This window comes from Salvelinus sp. IW2-2015, unplaced genomic scaffold, assembly GCF_002910315.2.
Source record: "Salvelinus sp. IW2-2015 unplaced genomic scaffold, ASM291031v2 Un_scaffold2257, whole genome shotgun sequence".
Lineage (NCBI taxonomy): Eukaryota > Metazoa > Chordata > Actinopteri > Salmoniformes > Salmonidae > Salvelinus > Salvelinus sp. IW2-2015.
The window spans coordinates 134,162-154,341 of record NW_019943586.1 but is presented as its reverse complement, the minus strand read 5'-3'; the positions used below and the strand labels follow the sequence as shown (position 1 = coordinate 154,341).

Genomic DNA, 20,180 nt, shown 5'->3' with positions numbered 1-20,180 from the left:
CTTGTATGCCTCAGCTACGGGACTATGTTACCAGAAACCATTCTGTAATGCTCAGCTACGGTACGTATGTTACCAGAAACCATTCTGTAATGCTCAGCTACAGTACGTATGTTACCAGAACCATTCTGTAATGCTCAGCTACGGTACGTATGTTACCAGAACCATTTCTGTAATGCTCAGCTACGGTACGTATGTTACCAGAACCATTCTGTAGTGCTCAGCTACGGTACGTATGTTACCAGAAACATTCTGTAATGCTCAGCTACGGTACGTATGTTACCAGAACCATTCTTGTAGTCCCCAGCTACGGTACGTATGTTACCAGAACCATTCTGTAGTGCTCAGCTACGGTACGTATGTTACCAGAACCATTTCTGTAGTGCTCAGCTACGGTACGTATGTTACCAGAACCATTCTGTAGTGGTCAGCTACGGTACGTATGTTACCAGAACCATTCTGTAGTGCTCAGCTACGGTTACGTATGTTACCAGAACCATTCTGTACTGCTCAGCTACGGTCCGTATGTTACCAGAACCATTCTGTAATGCTCAGCTACGGTACGTATGTTACCAGAACCATTCTGTAATGCCTCAGCTTACAGTACGCTATGTACCAGAACCATTCTGTAAGTGCTCAGCTACGTACGTATGTTACCAGAAACCATTCTGTAATGCTCAGCTACGGGTACGTATGTTACCAGAACCATTCTGTAGTGCGCAGCTACGGTACGTATGTTACCAGAAACCATTCTGTAGTGCTCAGCTACGGTACGTATTTACCAGAAACCATTCTTAGTGCTCAGCTACGGTACGTATGTTACCAGTCCATTCTGTAGTGCTCAGCTAACGGTACGTATGTTACCAAACCATTCGGGTACGTGCTCAGCTACGGTACGTATGTTACCAGAACCATTCTGTAGTCTCCAGCTACAGTACGTATGTTACCAGAACCATTCTGTAGTGCTCAGTACAGTACGTATGTTACCAGAACCATTCTGTAATGCTCAGCTACGGTACGTATTTTACCAGAACATTCTTTAATGCTCAGCTACAGTACGTATGTTACCAGAACCATTTCTGTAGTGCTCAGCTACGGTACGTATGTTACCAGAACCATTCTGTTAATGCTCAGCTACGGTACGTATTGTACCAGGAACCATTCTGTAATGCTCAGCGTACAGTACGGATGTTACCAGAACCATTCTTAGTGCTCAGCTCACGGACGTATGTACCAGAACCATTCGTAATGCCAGCTCGGTACGATGTTACCAGAACCATTCGTAGTGTCAGCTACGTATCGTATGTTACCAGAACCATTCTGTAATGCTCAGCTACGTACGTATGTACCAGAACCATCTTAGTCCTCAGCTACGGTACGTATGTTACCAGAACCATTCTGTAGTGCTCAGCTACGGTACGGTATGTTACGCACTGACTGGGGTCCCCGTGAGGATAACACACCGTGACCCCTCTGTGCTCCACCGTGCTCAGTTAGCCAAAAACTCAACACCACTGTTATGTCTGGGTGCCACACCACACACACGCACGCACGCACGTGGACAGCCTCCTCTTGAAGCCCTTTGCTTTGACATATCAGTGTGTATGAACTTCTGTCCTCCTCTCAGAATACATGACAGCTGCATTACTGTCAAACAGAGCTTTAGCTACCCGCCAAATGGCCTTGAATCTCGCTTCTTGTATTTTAATATAATCAAACTAAAAATATAGCTTTTGAAATGCTTTAAAACCGAGAACAACATTATAAACGTTTTATGCTACCAACTGTAACTTTTTATCTACATTGTGTGAACCCTTGGCCTCATGCAGTTTTGGAACCAAATGCGTTGTCATTGACAGAGAGACACATGATTATGGACAGAGAAAGACCAGTTGGGGGAGCTGACAGCAGTGCATTGTGATTATATGCTGGAGCCATGTGTCCTGGACAGTGAAATATGATGACTGCATCTGATTCTAATAGAGTGGGAGAAAGGACTGCTCGTGCACTGCATAAAAAAACATTATCATTTATGACTGTCAACCAAAGGACATACAGGCGCAATATGCATACTGAAGAGACTTACAGTTTCTTTACAAATCACTTGGCACTAATTTCGGAACCTTGATGTCATTTTTTCAAAACTCTAGACACAAAACTAACAACACAATGATCAAAATGCAAATTTTTCAAACTCTAACACTTTTTCCAATTGCTGTGGATACAATACACATAAAGCTAAGATCATTTGTTCATTGAAGTAAAATCAACCCGTTCAAAATGACACAACTAACATCCAAAGTATTACCATTTCAAAATGCAATTCACACATTACATCTGAGGATGACAGTCAATTAATTTCATTACAATGATCTAACTATCAATTGATTATAACTGCTCAAAATGATAAGTAACTGTTCATTACTCTTAATGCATAGTTTTATGGAAATTTTACAAAACAATATTCCATGTTTAGATCATGAAGTTTCAGGATGACGAGATGTTTCTATGGTCCCATGTACCACTTTTTCAGAGCATGTTTTCAGATTTGACATTAGTGTTACACTCACCAGCCACTGTATTGGTACACCTATCTAGTACTGGGTAGGACCCCCTTTTGTCTCCACAACAGCCTGAATTATTCACGGTGTTGTACGTTAAGAGATGCCCTTCTGCACACCACTGTTTTAAACAGCTGTTATTTGAGCATTTTGTGGCCTTTCTGTGTTAGCTTGAATGAGGTCTGGACATTCTCCTCTGAACTCTCTCATTAACAAGGTGTTTTGCCCACAGAACTCCGCTCACTGAATGTGTTTTGTTTAGCGCACCATTTCTCTGTAAACTCTAGAGACTGTAGTGCGTAAAATCCCAGAGAAGGCAGCTGGTTCTGAGATGCTGGAATCACCATGTGTGGCATCAACAATCATACCACGGTCAAAGTGCTTAAATTACGCATCTTGCCCGTTCTAATGTTTGGTCGAACAACCATCTAAGCTCTCTACTCTATATACTCTATATATTGAGTTGTAGGGAGCCACATGATTCGCTGTCGATGTAACCTTCCTTGATGAGCTAAATCAGGTCTGTAGAGCTGATTGGCATGACCTATGTCATTGTGTGGGATAATGTCAGGTTCCACCATGCTCAAATGGTGCAAGCATGGTTTCAGGCCCATCCACAATTTACCACCTGTACTTACCTCCATACTCTCCTTTCCTTAACCCGATTGAGGAATTTTTCTCCACATGGAGGTGGAAGGTATGATAGGCGTCCTCACGAACAAGCCACCCTTCTCCAGGCCATGGATGACGCCATGCAATGACATCACAGCAGACCAGTGTCAGGCCTGGATTCGCCATGCCCGAAGATTCTTCCCAAGATGTTTGGCTAATGAAAACATCCATTGTGATGTGGAATGAGAACCTGTGGCCAAATCCACAAGACAGGGTTGATGGAAATATAGAAGTACAGTAATCAATCTTTTTTTTGCTTTTTACAGTAAGCCAGGTGAGGAAACACTCAGTTGACGTTTTACTGTAGTTTTTTTACTTTTTTTGTATCTAATTATTTTAGCTTTGATTCAAAGAAACTATGTTGTGATTTTATTCTATTTCATCAATAAATTTCATATTTTGTTCAATGATTCCACTGTGTTCTGTAGTATTCTCTCTTACTAGTCCTTTTACAGTGGATGTATTTACGTGTAGTAGCATAATGAAACATGTTGTCACATATTTTGTACTTCAATATTTAATGATTGTACGAACAACTACACAGTGAAACTATCGGTATCTTGTGTGTGGGTGAATCTAAATGAATGTTCCTATGGTATTTCATGAAAAATTGTTATTTGAACCAATGATTCTGCAAGTGCAAGGTTTCTTTAAAGATATGAATGCACAATGCAATGTTTTGAACATTGGACCAGCCTGTGTTACAAGTGATGAACCGTTTTGAGTTTTGTGTCTAGAGTTTTGAAAAATGACCACAAAGGTCTGAATTAGTGCCAAAGTGATTGTTTAAAAGCTTGTAATACACACACACAATCCAATTCCACGCATTGTCTTCCAAAAATCATTGTCTGCTATAAGACAAAACTGCTCAGACCTCTTTTAAGTGTTTTCCACTGACTTCTCTCTGTGATTCTTGCCAGCTCTTTTCCTCAGCTTTCCGGAGCTTTAGTGTGTGTGTGTGTGTGTGCTGTGTGGTGGTGGTGGGTGTGTGTGTGTGTGGGGTGCGGGTGGTGTCTGTGAACGGTACGTCCACGCGTGCTTCATGCTTGTGAGTGCGGTGTGTGTGTGTCTGTGTAGTGTGCATGTGTGCCTACGGACATTACTGAAACTATAAAAAAAAAACACAGAACAGTCCCATCAGAATCAAAAGGGGATTTAATGACTTTCTGTGTTGTTTCATGGGTTTAAATAGACTTAGGCCAATGTTTTTTCATATGGGCCCTGTGAGAAAGCTACACCAGACACAGTTGAAACAGGAAAACCGGCAAACCGGCAAACCTCAACTTTCCGTGGCACAATGGCATGGATTGTTATGCTTATGTCACCGCGACATGGCACACATGAAGTACATGAGTTGTCACTGTTTTTATAGATCGGCCTCCTGTTGTTGAAGACTTTATAATTAACTAATTTGTCTTTCTGCTTTTATGAACGTTTTGAATCTTTATTGTATGGAAATGACAAAATGCATCGTTGGCTCATTCTGAGGGGAAAACATTTGTCTTTTAGATGGCATGTAAACACCTTTACAGGAAAAGCAGGGGGGACTGGGAGAAAACATTTGTCTTTTAGATGGTGTGTAAACACCTCTACAGGAAAAGCAGGGAGGGACTGGAGAAAAACATTTGTCTTTTAGATGGTGTGTAAACACCTCTACAGGAAAAGCAGGGAGGGACTGGGAGAAAACATTTGTCTTTTAGATGGTGTGTAAACACCTTCTACAGGAAAAAGCAGGGAGGGACTGGGAGAAAACATTTGTCTTTTAGATGGTGTGTAAACACCTCTTACAGGAAAAGCAGGGAGGGACTGGGAGAAAACATTTGTCTTTTAGATGGTGTGTAAACACCTCTACAGGAAAAGCAGGGAGGACTGGGAGAAAACATTTGTCTTTTAGATGGGTGTAAAACCCTCTACAGGAAAAGCAGGGAGGGACTGGAGAAAAACATTTGTCTTTTAGATGGTGTGTAAACACCTTCTACAGGAAAAGCAGGGAGGGACTGGGAGAAAACATTTGTCTTTTAGATGGTGTGTAAACCCTTCTACAGGAAAAGCAGGGAGGGACTGGGAGAAAACATTTGTCTTTTAGATGGTGTGTAAACCCTTCTACAGGAAAAGCAGGGAGGGACGGGAGAAAACATTTGTCTTTTAGATGGTGTGTAAACCCTTCTACAGGAAAAGCAGGGAGGGACTGGGAGAAAACATTTGTCTTTTAGATGGTGTGTAAAACCCTTCTACAGGAAAAGCAGGGAGGGACTGGGAGAAAACATTTGTCTTTTAGATGGTGTGTAAACCCTTCTACAGGAAAAGCAGGGAGGGACTGGGAGAAAACATTTGTCTTTTAGATGGTGTGTAAACCCTCTTACAGGAAAAGCAGGGAGGACTGGGAAAAACATTTGTCTTAGATGGTGTGTAAACCCTCTACAGGAAAGCAGGGAGGGACTGGGAGAAAACATTTGTCTTTTAGATGGTGTGTAAACACCTCTACAGGAAAAGCAGGGAGGGACTGGGAGAAAACATTTGTCTTTTAGATGGGGTGTAAACACCTCTACAGGAAAAGCAGGGAGGCACTGGGAAGAAAACAGACTTCTTGGAAAGGCTGATGGTAGAAAATACTCCATTCACTTTTCAATTTGATTAATGGATTGATGATAAATATACAAATATTACAAAACACTAAATCATTGTGTGTACCAGCGTGACACGCCTTAAATACTATTTAAGACAGATGGATCAAGAGAGATCATGGAATTCTATCCAGTCCTATTGAGTTATACTGTGTCAATAAACCAAATTGTATGAAACAGCTTTTCTACTTTGTTGCTTTCTCCCTAAACACCCCCTCCCCTCCCCTCCCCAACACACACACACACACACACACACACACACACACACACACACACACACACACACACACACACACACACCACACACACCACACACCACACACACAACACCACACACACACACACACACACACACACACACACACACACACACACACACACCTCCTAACTTCTCAAATCCCAGCAAGAATGTCACACATATCCCTCCAAAAGAGAACCCTCTTGTGAATAGGACCACTGAATATGCAGTGAAATTTCATACAGTGTAAATTAGTGCCATGTTTCAAAACCTGCAAGCTGGCTTCAAGATGTCGTTGACAAAGTCCATCCGTAAGTCAGTGCCTTCTGACATGTTTCACCCAGACAGTGAATTATATGAGAGTAGCTTCTTCATGTATGCCTCTGAGGCAGAGAAGAGATTTATTTGGGTTGGGATCAAACCCAGTCAGACATCACATCAGAAGAGCTACAGTCCAGTCGGACATCTGGACCATAAAAGAGTCAAAAGACCAATAATTGGACAAAAGATCAGAATTGGGCTGCCTGTGTAAACTCAGCCATAGTGTCTTGACTAGACAAAATGGATCTCCACATGTTTTTCATATTGCTTTCATAAAGATGAAAGAATTATGAATAAGATGCTGTTCACTTGTTCCACTCCTCACTTTCATACAGAAAGATAAACTAGCTACATATTGCAATTCTAAAAACATACAGTAGGCAAGCTGTTGAATGTGTATGTCCTCTTATCATGATTTGTACTGTGTATGAATACAATCAAGCATACAGTACTCAGCCAGTCAGTGAATGTGCGCAGTGATGATACTGCGTGATTCATGAAAAGATCATTACTGCATTTCAATTTGAGGACAAACTCCAATACGCAAGTGATGTCATCAATATTTTGACAGCTTGTCAATTGGCTGACCTTTACCCCTGACACCGAAGGCCTCAGCCAATCGGATTGCAATTAAATTATAGTATAAATCCTTTCAGAGCAATGGCATAAGGGCACGGGGAAACGTCAATACTACTGGAAATCCCATAGGCTCACAAAGTGCCGTCAATTAAGTCATGTAGTAATCAAAWCAAATCAAATTGTATTGGTCACATACACATATTTAGCAGAAGTTATTGCGGATGTAGCGAAATGCTTCTTGTTCCTAGCTCCAACAGTGCAGTAATATCTAACAATTCACAACAATATGGACATGATGATTACAACAGGTGGATTTTCACTGTCCTTGTTGGTTATTGTTGTTATCAGTGATATGCTCATTGGTGTTATCAACCACATGTAAAAAGATCCATTGCAATGACCATTATGGAAGCCAAACACAGTTTAGCCCTGTTTAGCACACAGCTACACCATACTCTCTCTCTACACATGGAAAAAGTACTGTAGGCCTACTGGAAGCTGCAGGAGCGGGACGCTTCTGTCAAGCTAAATAATACTGAAGTCAATGTATACTTATAACCTTGTTGTTGTGTTTATAACCCGCTTCAGAATTCCATGTGTACATTCTGTAAGAATAGTGTAATGCTCAATGATATCAATATGGAAGACAATTATCCTTTCTTTCTCACTCCCCTCCCATCTGTTTCAATAATAATAATAGCATTTGAAACACATTGATCATGCGTCACACAATATTGACTAGACAAGATAAATGTATCTCCTATCCATCTGACATAAACTGTAGATTTATGGACGAGTCCTTCTGGTTTCAATCAAAATAAAAACAATTATAACATTTTTTCTGATTATGGATCTGATATTTAATTTTGTAAACTATACAAGCAAAATTGACACTCACTGCATCAATCCATGAGGCTTGGTCATATCATTAGTACCGAATAAGAAATTCTGTGTGTAAAACGGACTCAGTAATCCATGTTTTCTGGGAATGCTCTAAAATCCGGAAGTTGGGAGCAGAGGTAAAAGGTYGTCTGTCAGAACTATTACAATGTAAACTTACTTTTAATCCGTCTGTCTGCATCTCTCACTACACATGGCATATGGGGGTGTAGTGAGATACAATGGGCTGGACAATTCTCTTCTCATCACTCATCTTGAAAAAACGTATACTAAAAACTTGGAAGTCAATCAATCCACCATCATTAACACAATGTAAAAATGTAATGATTTATTATTTAAATGTTGAAAGTGCGTGAGCTATGGAGAGAAACAAAATGGTGCAGTTTGAGGCCATGTGGCAGAAAGTGATGCGGGTGCTGGAGATGGGGGTGTGTGCTAGTGGGTCTGGGCAGATCTGATGTAGTTGATGTTTGTATGATGTTGTCGATTGTATGTGTATGTTTTGTATTGTTTATAAAATATGAAAACATTTTAATTAAATACAAATTCCAAATAAATTACGKGTTTTTTCTTCTTTAAATCTTACACAACGATGATTTAACTCTGCTAAACTTACAAAAACATACTGTTACTGTATTTGAAGGTAGMACCCAAAATCTCACAGAATCAATCTCAGTGTATAAAACTGAGATTTATACAATGTATAAAACGGACTGTAAAAGTAACCCATTGTTACAGTACAGTACGCAGGCCTGATTTTCCATTAGAGTAAAGGGGATTTTCCCCACACTTCATTCCCTCACTGTCCTGCCCTTTGGCCATTAATGATAAGTAGAGGCTGGATGCCGTGTTGAGTTGTCTAACAGACCAGGAGTGGCTGTGGCGTTTAGTTGCAAACAGAACAGGAAGTGGCTGTAGCGTTCAGTTGCATAGTGTTTTAATAGTGTTGGGCCTGGGTGGGTTGGAGTTAAGGTGGAGGTGGGGGTGGAGTGGCGCCATTGGGATACGGTAGGCTACTAGGCCCTATACTCACACCCCATATGGTGGGAATTATAATAATTTGAGGTGCATTGTGGTCCATTTTTAGCGATCCCAGAAAGTTCTGAGGAGACATCAGAACGTTTTTGCCTTTAGCTGCACTCCCAGCAGTAAAAGTCAGTCAGTCAGTCAGTCAGTCAGTCAGTGAGTGAGTAGTCAGTCAGTCAGTCAGTCAGTCGGTCAGTCAGTCGGTCAGTCGGTCAGTCAGGAGTAGGAAGGAGAAATGTGTTTGTGAGGAGAAATAATAGCTCGCTTCGACAGGCCAAAATGAAATGTTTCAGATGCCTTGGGTTGTCATGCATGGTTTCTCTGCATCCCCACAAAGAATAATGTTAGGTTAAAAACGACGAAAAACGTTTAATGGAAATAAGCTGAAATTACACTGAGGGCTCACGGGCCAATGGCTTTGTCACACGTAATCAAACTGTTTCAAGTTCTCAATCATACGAGAGCTAAATGCAGTAACGAAAAATCTTGTAAGTATATGTTTCTAAAGATAACTTTCATATGTAGGTACAGTTGAATATAGAATGGCAGCAGCATCCATGGACTTGACCGTTGGCGTCCTACAAAAACAGAGCAGACCTGGGTTCAAATGCTATTCAAAATATTAAAGTAATTTATTGTGCCTCATTACCTTGCCTGTTGCAATTGAACCAATAGAAAGGTCTCAAAAGTCCAAGCCCCGCCGCCTGGCAATCATGGGCAGGCTAAAACAAACGCTTAAGAGTATTTGAAACATTTCAAATAGTATTTGAGCCCAGGTCTGACAGCGGCTACATGGTTTTTGACTGCTTGGCCTATGTACTTTAATGTGTGTAAATGTTGAAGCCATTAGCCGTCCCACAGAAAACTCTCCGGCGACGCATCATTGACTCAGACCCTGTGATGATACTTCAATTGTATTGGGCTCTTCTATTCTAGTCACTAATTAGTAATGGGCTCCACTGCACTTCATCTCTAAAAAGAGAAGCCAGACGCACACACGCACACACGCACACACGCATACACATGCACGCTCAAACACACACGTGCACGCTCAAACACACACACATTTTCTTCTTTTTACAGATTTGCGAGTCCATCTCCTCTCTATCACACCTAGATAATGGTATCCTACTCTTGTTTAAGGACCTGTTACAAGAGCTTGCGACTATACGATTCAATATGCATTTTTGTCAAATTGAGTTATTGAACATACCTTGTTCTGTTCAATGTTCTCTACCTATATATGCTCTAAATAACCAATTAATGTTGTAAAAAAATTAAGATATATATTTTTATAAATGCTGAAACCATTCAAATCAAATGAGGGTTCTGACTTTAAAGCCAATTATCTCAGAATCATATTTTTTTAAATATAACTTTTAGTCCCAAGCTCTGGTGTAGATACTTCCCCCTACTCTACTATATATTATGTATAACCATTCTTTCCTCTCCTGTCTGAGTATGAATGGGGGATGTGGGCAGTAGAGCCTGGCGGAGACACACTGTGAATCCACAGCATTCACCTCCAGTCTGACACACTACGTCTCTGAGACACACCAGATCCTTGGCCTTTCTGGTGCTTCATTGTGTGTGTGTGTGTGTGGTTGTGTGTGTGTGGTGTGTGTGTGTGTGTTGTGTGTGTGTGTGTGTGTTGTGTGTGGTGTGTTGTGGTTGTTGTGTGGTGTGTTGGGTGTGTGTGTGTGTGTGTGTGTGTGTTGTGTGTGGTGTGTGTGTGTGTGTGTGAGGAGCGGGGGGAGAAGTGGTGTGGATGTGAGGCTGTGTCTGGGGTGTGTGGGTAGTGTTACTGTATCTTTCAGACTGTCTCTGACTCCATAGTGTTTGATAGAGTGTCATGGGGGCGAGGGGCAGGGGGATCCAAGGCTCCAGTGGTGAGGATGTGTGTGTGCATGTGGGGGGAGGGGATGTTCTGTGATTCAGATTACTCAGACATTGCACCCCAGCCTCATAGAATATAATGGGGGAGGGGAAAGGGGAGGGGTGCAGTGATGTGGATGTGTGTGGTGGTATGGGGATATCAAACATTGGCCCCTGGTCTCTGGCTCCATAGCATTTGATAGAGTCATTTGATAGAGTGGTTGGAGGGAGAGGGACAGAGAGGTAGAGTGGTATGGTACGGATTGTGTGGGTGAGTTCATGGTTAATTCTCAGTCATGCAATCATGGGGGCACCCCAACTCTGGCTCCATCGCTACAGCTCTGTGGGTTCTGGTCTTTACTGAGACTGGTACAGAATGTCTTTATTGCTTGGCTAGTGTTGGTGTTCAATCTCAGCAGCCCTGCCAATCCTTAGGCCATGGTGTGTTGCACAATGTGTTGCCCCAACACTGTAGGTGTCTGGCGGCCATGACTAGCGCTGTCACGGGTGACCATATTACCCCGCCACACCGGCGTCATGCAGTCATGACAAATTTCACACAACATATTATTTGTGTATAGTGTAAAGACAGGATTAAATCAAGAATAGTGGATGGGTGAACAGTATTAGCCTGTCACTTGATATATTGAATGATATATTATCACCAGCTTAAAGCAACAGCACATGCTTTTTTGTGCGACTTTTTCAAATCATAGTCGCACACCTCATGTAGCCTAGCCCAGGCCTATATGTTTTGATAAGGTTTTGTATCACAACTAAAGTGGTCAAATAACGTCTTAAAATGAAGCACATTTAACCGCTTTACAACGGGTGTAGAGATAACTGAGTTTCAGATTTGGGGAAGATAATTTTCATCATAAAAACACACTTTTATAATAAAACAATACATGCATAATTGCATTTGTGGTCACTTGGTGGTATTTTCCTGCTAATGGAACATACGCTTTTTGCCTACTGTCGTGTGTGCATTGCTGCGCTTATAATGTGAAGAATAGCCTAATAGTTTATCAACATTTTAATAAACGTTCTCATTGCTTAAAAACATATTTTTTTATGGTAGTGGTATTAATTTGGATCTATCGCATCTGACAACTGTCCCAGACTGTTTGGAATATTTTATTATGGCACAGAATAGAATAGGTCAACTTTTGTACTATGGGGGATAGTAGATTGACATAAGCTAGTGCTTTTGCTGTTCGTTAGGCCTACTCATCTGTTTGGCTGATGAAAAGTAACGTGGACAGTTCTTCAGATTATATACAAAAAAAATCACCTTATTTTTAACCAGGTAGCTAGTTGAGAACAAGTTCTCATTTACAACTGCGACCTGGCCAAGATAAAGCAAAGCAATTCGACACATACAACAACACAGAGTTACACATGGAATAAACAAAACATACAGTCAATAATACAGTAGAACAAAAGAAACAAAAAGTCTATATACAGTGAGTGCAAATGAGGTAAGATAAGGGAGTTAAGGCAATAAATAGGCCATATCATCAATATGCGCCTCAGAATTGGAAAAGGACCCATGCAGTTCCGTCCCCGATGTGTCGGTCTTGACTTGTAGTCTGTGAGAAAGACCCGATCACCTTACTTACTGTGAGAGGTGCTTCGGCACGCAGCAGGGAGAAGGGAATTATAATGATTATATTCAGCACAACGGCCACTGGCCGCATGAATGAAGTGTTTACAGCCTTGATGAAGTGTGTACAGCAGAGCTCATGCCTTTCATGCAACTAGAGTCTTGTCTATTAGAGTCTTGTCTGCTAAATGAACTAGTGTAGCCCAGAGCCATATGGCATAACCAGATCAGGGCCTAACATAAAGACAACTTAGAGTATGCCATTCTGTTCTTCTGAAATAGACTACATTTCTTTCACATCATGTTTATTTGTCCTGTCTAAAATATTTAATGGATTTATTGTGATGGTGTAGGCTATATTACATGAATTATTAAGACTTTTTCAAATGTAGATGTTCCAAATGTCTGCATCATGGTTTGTAGGCTGTGTGTGGAAGCCAGGAGATGCAAATGTGTTTATATTAATGGTCATTTACTGTGAGACCAGCAGTTATTTGCATGACAATCACGGCTGACAAAATGTCATGACCGCCACAGCCCGAGCCATGACACCCTACTGGCACCACAGCCAGGCACACTATGACTGGTCAGCTCAGCTGTCCTTAAGAAGCTGTCACACAAGACCTGACATCAAAGACAGTTCGGTCAGCTGGTCAGCATGTCGGCCTGCCATGATCCTTGATAGTGTCATAGTGTTGGCCCGGCCATGGCGCCAGTAGGGTGTCATGGCTAGGCCTAGTTAAATAAAGGTTAAATATATATATATTTTAAATTCATTGTCACACGTACACACGTCAAAGGCTTCTGTGGCTCTCTTCTTGTACAGTGTGTCCCGTTTCCTGTTGTAGTGTTTCATCTGTATATCCAATCACATCATCAGAGACCAGTTAGTGTTTTCTCTTTGGGGAAATGGAAGCCTACTCATGCTCTTTTGACATGTTTACATTCTGTAGGTGAAATGCAGTTAAACTGGAAGAATGTTAGGATAGTATCTATACAGAGTAGAGTCAAAACATCCACTGTGCATTTAGAATGTCAATGTCATTTACATAACATCACATAACAGTCAWTAAACCTAAAAGGTTCCAGGTTTAAGCCTGATARTGTGCCATGTCATTGAAGGAGAATACAGTAAACAACATGCTATCAAGCTATCCAGAGAGGCAGGAAGCACTGCATGGTGGGAAAGGTTTCCACAGTCAGCCAGACAGCCCTGCCTGTCCCCCAGGCCGTCTGTCTGTCTCTGTCCYACACCCTCTGTGCACAGCAGGACTGCCGGGAGTTGTTGTGTTCTTCAGCTTGCTGTTTGCTCTCCTGCCTCTTTTATGGGGCTGATTTTCAGTCTAATTGGATCTCACAGGCAGAGTTCTGGGTCCGTATTCAAAAAGCGTCTCAGAGAAGGAATGCTGATCGAGGATAAGTTTTGGCTTTCAGATCTTAATGAATACGATTTTATGGGCAGGGGGGGGATCTGATCCTAGATCAGCACTCCTACTCTGAGATTCTGTGAATATGGTCCCTGAATACTTAGAGACTACTTCCAACAAGCTCTGTGCTCAATAAGCCTCGTGAGCAGATCCTCCAACGTCCATTTCAATCAGCTTCTCTTCTGCCTCTGTGTAAAGTGGAGGCATTATGATTACTTTACAGCTCTAAAGCAGAATGGTGTGAGGTTTATACAAATAAATAGTGTTTATTGACTGTTGATATTATAAACATTTTGGTACAGTCATGATTCTTAATTCATTGAAGTCTTAGCAATTCACGTTTCCATAGACACAAAACTTCCCATGTTTTTCTTACAGGAAGGCACAGTATGTTGTGTAGTAGTAGTAGTACCAGGGTTATGATCGTGAAGGCAGGAAATGTGTCAGCCACATCCTAGCTGCGGGGGTAGCTTATACGCTCCGCTCCAGATTGGTTGCTACATATCAGTCGTATAATCAGAAGCATATCACTTCAGGGTAAAATACCCACATCCTCTAACAGCGGGGACCCACTAGCTAATGTGGCTAGCTCAGCAAAGCTCTCCAAGAAGGCCCAAATAGAGAACTCTACCTTGCCCTGTTGCTCCCTTTCCAAGTGCTGTAACAGTCAGACATGGATGTTTTAGCTAACTCTTGGGCTACAGTTTTAGTTAGCTCTTGGGCTACACTTTTAGCTAGCTSTGGGGCTGTTCCTTGTTTTTATAYCACTATGTTATAGTTAGCTGGACGATTGCTGTTCCTTGTTTTTAATTTCGAAGAATGTCCTATGAAGCACATGTCCCAATATTCTACAGATTCATATTGATTGTGCTTGACACTTAAGGCACACAAAGACATTGATAATAGGGAGAGAGTGGCTCTTATTGATTGTGTAATGATGAGGCAGATTGTGAGGGGGATAGATAGGGACCTGGGGAGGAGGAAGGGCATCACATTAACTATTTATAACTATGGAAGGAGGTGTTCTTATGGCCAATACAGCAATGACAAACATCACTTATGAGGGGAGACACCCAGAGCCAGACAGGAGACAGACAGAAGAGCCACCCAATCAACATCATCACCTCCATATCTGTTGTCACTGTCCTGCCGTATCTGTTGTCATCACAGATATACAGAGACAGACACATCGATCTGGCAGAGGAGGACTGGGGACAGACAGACAGGACAGGTGATTAACATTTTGGGATGTTAATCATAAATGGGACGTGTTTATTTGCTACATTTAAACAGAAAAGACATTAGCTGAGTATAATGCTGCAGTGTTTGCTCCGTTCCAGACATTATTTATGATCCGTCCTCCCCTCAGCAGCCTCCACTGGTGTTACAGTACCACTCCTCTAGTCTGTCCACCTGCAATTACAGAGACCTAGTCTACAATAGCCCTGTACTTTGACTACAGATGACTCTTTGAACTGTTGTAAACTAGTGCTTAGCTCAGGGCTAATAGGGGGTCATTTGTTGCTCCACTCTGTTGCTGTATGATTGAGCCTTTAGAGATTGTTGAAGCTCTCTAGAATGTCAACAGGGTTGAAGGTATTGGTCCACCTAGTAAATCAACTACGTTAAAGTCAAAATATGTTATAGAGAGATTATAGAGAGGAGTTAAACACTGTTAGTCCTCCTCAAAAACCAACCAAGATGATGCCCACGCTATCAATTACTTAAATATAATAGCATTTTGAAAAGTCTTTTAAATAAAATATGAAATGTACAGAGGTCACTATCTGTGCTTATCATGACTATAATCTGTTTGAGATGACTTGTTCGTTTGATTCGCTTCCCTCCTTTCTTGGTTTGGTTTTCATTCCAACTTTAGTTAAGCTGAACCATTCTGTTTAGTGCAATGTCATGTCTGGCAGCAGACACAAGGCCTAATGAACAGTTTGATTTACCCAGAAACATCTCTGAACTGTCGTCAAAGTCTCTGAGCCATCGTCAAAGTCAGTCAGCAACCACTGCCAGAGTCCTGCTGGGGAATAACTGCAAAATTAAACTAGGATCACACATTGTTTGGACGAACTCTTTGAACTTCATTTGATGGCGCTTCATCTGTTGTCAAACATAGAAGCAATTGAAAGGACTCCTGTCATTCTCCATTATTGTTTTGGCGAATCTTCAAGACTTTTCATAAAAAACAAACTGACTTTTTCAAGTGCTGGCTGTCCATAGAGAATGTGTTGAAGTTGTTTATTTTCAGTAAAGCCACAATATGTCTCCTTAAGAAAACAGACTATTCAGATGTAGGATCTTAATTTGGTCACCTTGTTGCAGGATAACTTTCCTGCAATGCAGGAAATGTCAAACTTAGAGTGTATTTAAGGTTTAAAAAGGCTTCTGAAGCTTCTGAAAAACTCAGACTTGATTTTCCCTTACGAAAAGTGGATGAACCCAGCAAAAATGCCATTAGTTATATCCACATAATAATTCACATACTGTTGCTGCAGGATTATTTTCCTGCTGTAGCAAACTGACCAAATTAAGATCCTCATCTGTAGGCTTATGATGTGGATGGATGAATGAATGGATGGATGGAAAAGTAATTGCATAAAACTAACATTTCTTCTCATCCTTTGTTAAGTAAAACAATTTGTTCCCTGAATTCATTCTCACCAAAAAACAGCGGCCTCAGACGTCAGTAGAGGATTGGACCGTCTCCATACATTACCCACAAATCCCCCAGACCAGACACACATATCATTTAACAGAATTTATTCCGATGAATTTAGATGAAGCAGAATTATAGACAACAGAGCTAGGAGTTTTCCCTGGTCAGTACAGTACAGTACAGTAGAATAAGATAATTAATAATTAGGTGGGTGCTTACATTTGTAGTATACAAGTTCGTTTTTTGCATATCCCACTCCCCCTGAGACACCCTCAGAGAGTGGGGTCACGGCCAGAGATCAACCATTATCAACGGCAACCCTGGAGCAATTAGGTTAAGTGCCTTGTCTCAAGAACATCAACAGATTTATACTTTAGCTTGATATACTTCACTGAACTTGATTTTGGTGTTGTTGAGGCAAACAGCCATGTCAGAACATTCACAGAGCAGATAGGAGAACAGATGCTGAGAGGTGACAGAGGCTTATTCATCTGACTGAACTCAATCTAGACTGTTTCTTATGGAACAGTTTCTTATGACACCTCAGTTACATCTTTGCCTACAGGACAGAGTTGGYACTCTATGTGTTGTATCTCTTTCCAGTATACAGTATCTCTCACCAGGGGTTGTCTATGATCTAAGACTAAAAGTAGKTGTGAGAAAGGCGGTGTAACTGAGCTAAGCAGCTTAGCTAGCCTTGTGTTTCATAGTAGTCCTGAATTTGTTTCGTCTGGTATTGCTAGATTCTTCACAGAGCCTGCCTGCGGGGGGAACACATCACTCTGCGGTGCAGGAAAGGGGGAGGACAGGGGGCTGGAGAAGGAAGTCTTAAGGAAATTGCTGTTAAGTGGTTCTTGTGGCTTTGGCTCATCAGATCCATATTGGCTCTGTGGCCTCCCAGTTTCCCATGGCTCCTATACCAGGACTGGGATGGGCTGGGGACTGGTTCATAAACATAGACTGTACTCTTTTAATCATGACTGTTTTGGAGAAGGTTTAATTTAGGTATACAGTGCTGGATTTGTGGCAGTTAAGAATGCAATTTTTCATACCTGAGTTTGTAGAGGAAAATAGTATTTTTGGAAATGAAACATTTCCAGAAAAAAAAATGGACAAAGTTTTGAACTTGAAGGATGTATATCTGGCTCAGACAAAGATGTGTATCTAAAATGATATATCTGTAATGTCTTCTCTATTTCTGTAAAAACACACAGATGTAAGAATCATATCCAATGTACAGTATATTATGAATCAATGTTCCAGCTCTTTATGACACTGCATAGTGTGAAGTTTGTCATGTTGTTGAATGACAGTAACTGATTATTCTCCATGTCTGTTGTCAGGAACCTGATGCCTCGGACRCTGGAAGGTCAGATCACCATGGAGAAGACGCCCAGCTACTTTGTGACCAAGGAGGCTCCTCGTCGCCTCTGCACCATGAACTGCCGCACCAAGCTCATTGTAGTCGTCCGCGACCCCGTGACCCGGGCAGTCTCCGACTATACCCAGACGCTGTCTAAACAACCRGGCCTCCCCTCCTTCCAGAGCCTGGCCCTCAAGAATACCTCTACGGGATTGGTCGACACCTCGTGGAGCGCCGTGCGCATCGGCCTGTACGCCAAGCACCTGGAGAACTGGCTCCAGCACTTCCCCTTATCTCACTTCCTGTTCGTCAGCGGCGAGCGGCTGGTGTCCGACCCGGCGGGGGAGATGGGCCGGGTGCAGGACTTCCTGGGTCTGAAGAGGGTGGTGAGCGACAAGCACTTTTACTTCAACCAGACTAAGGGATTCCCCTGTCTGAAGAAGCCAGAGGGAAGCAGCAGGCCCCGGTGTCTGGGGAAGTCCAAAGGAAGGCCTCATCCACAGATCTCACCAGAGGTACTGCAGAGGCTCAGGGACTTCTACAGGCCCTTCAACCTCAGGTTCTACCGGATGACTGGACAAGACTTTGGATGGGACTGAGCCGTCCACCAATGTTACATGGAAAATCAAACTAAAGGATGAAAATMATTACTTTAAAACATGTGGAGAGGTCACTGCTTTCATCAAGACAGGAAACACAAGACTGACATTACATTTGTCAATGAGGGAACAGGGGTTCTAGGTTACCACTTTGACTTGTGACATGGTATGCATTATACAAAATGTTGGAATTTTTTGGTATTTTATGGAACAGTGATATAAAGCTGTCATTTATAGTTTCAGTTACAATATTTGTATGTTGCTACAMGTAAGAATAATGTAAGAACTAATTGTTTTCCCAGTGTAAAGTACATGAACCAGGAGATAAGGATAAATGTCACAGTAAGTAGACCAAAGGACGTTGATGACTTGATACCTCTGTGTGAGGAGACTCATGTTACAATGAATTATACAAAGGATTATAACCAACCTGTTTCTGACCAGCGTGTGTGTATGTGTGTGTATGTATGTTTGTGTGTGTGCATGTTTAAGATACCGTAAGAAAAGTGTATTTATTGCAATATGTGTACTAGTAGCTTTATTATTCTTGTGACCACCCAACTAAGCAACAAACCTTTCTTTATCAGGGTTGACAATCCTTTTCTTTTGACTTTTGACTTGTGTTTTAATGGTACTGTAGATCTAAAACCAAATGTGTAACTATCTTCATTATCTGTCAAGTCAATCTAATACCAGACCCTGTTTACAGCATTTCCATTGGGACAGTATTACATTGGATGATGAACCTCTATTACATAGACTTTGTACCACATAATCCTTTTTCTTACACTTGGTAAGAGCTATTTATGATGTGATACTTATTTCACATTTTATCAAAGTTATTTAAGCCTCATTTTAAAATGATGCTCTTTGCAAACTTTGATGCATCCAACAATGATACCTCACTTTGGGTACAGACACCATTTTGCAACCGAAACAGATTTGTATATATAGTTTACCCTTCAATGATGAATCGCAATGTACAATGAGTATCATTATCCTGACGTTACCAGGTCACTTGACGTTACCAGGTCATTTGTAAATGACATGCTTAAAGATTATGTTTGTCAAAGTTTATTTCCTTTCAATTATGTAGAGGAAACTGTTTGGTTTACTCTGTAAAAATGTTATATTAACCATACTGAAGTATTACAACACTATACAACTTTACATACAACTATAATCAACACTTACATACAACATATAGTCAACACATTTTATAACATAACACTGATACATACAACACTATATAACACTATACATACAACAAATACAACACTTGTACATACACACACTATAAACAACACTATAACTACAACACTATAACAACACTTGTACATCAACACTATACAACACTATACATACAACACTATACACACTACTACATACACACTACATACAACACTATAACAACACTATCACAACACTACCTACACATATAAACATACAACACTATACAACAGACAACACTATACAACACTATACCAACACTACACTATACAAATATACATACACACATACAACACTATAACTACAACTATGTAACAAACACTATTACAACAACTAGCATACAACACTAATCACAACACTACACAACACTATACATAAACTATACACACTTGTACATACTGAAATGAGAATGTTGAGATGTTTAGTAAAGCTTCTTTGAAATGAATACATATGTTATTTTTTTATGAACACACAGTGTGTACGGTAATGCTCTG

At 41.1% G+C, this 20,180-nt stretch overlaps 1 protein-coding gene across 1 annotated transcript in view; it reads left to right on the top strand.

Moving 5' to 3' along the window:
• The window catches only part of LOC112073421 (heparan sulfate glucosamine 3-O-sulfotransferase 6), a 25,757-nt gene extending 6,143 nt beyond the window's left edge, over positions 1-19,614 (top strand). Inside the window, exon 2 of the mRNA XM_024140716.2 lies at positions 17,838-19,614. Coding sequence (XP_023996484.1) covers positions 17,838-18,456 — 619 coding nt within the window. The 3' untranslated portion in view covers positions 18,457-19,614. The remainder of the gene's footprint in view (positions 1-17,837) is intronic.
• Positions 19,615-20,180: the final 566 nt, after the last annotated feature.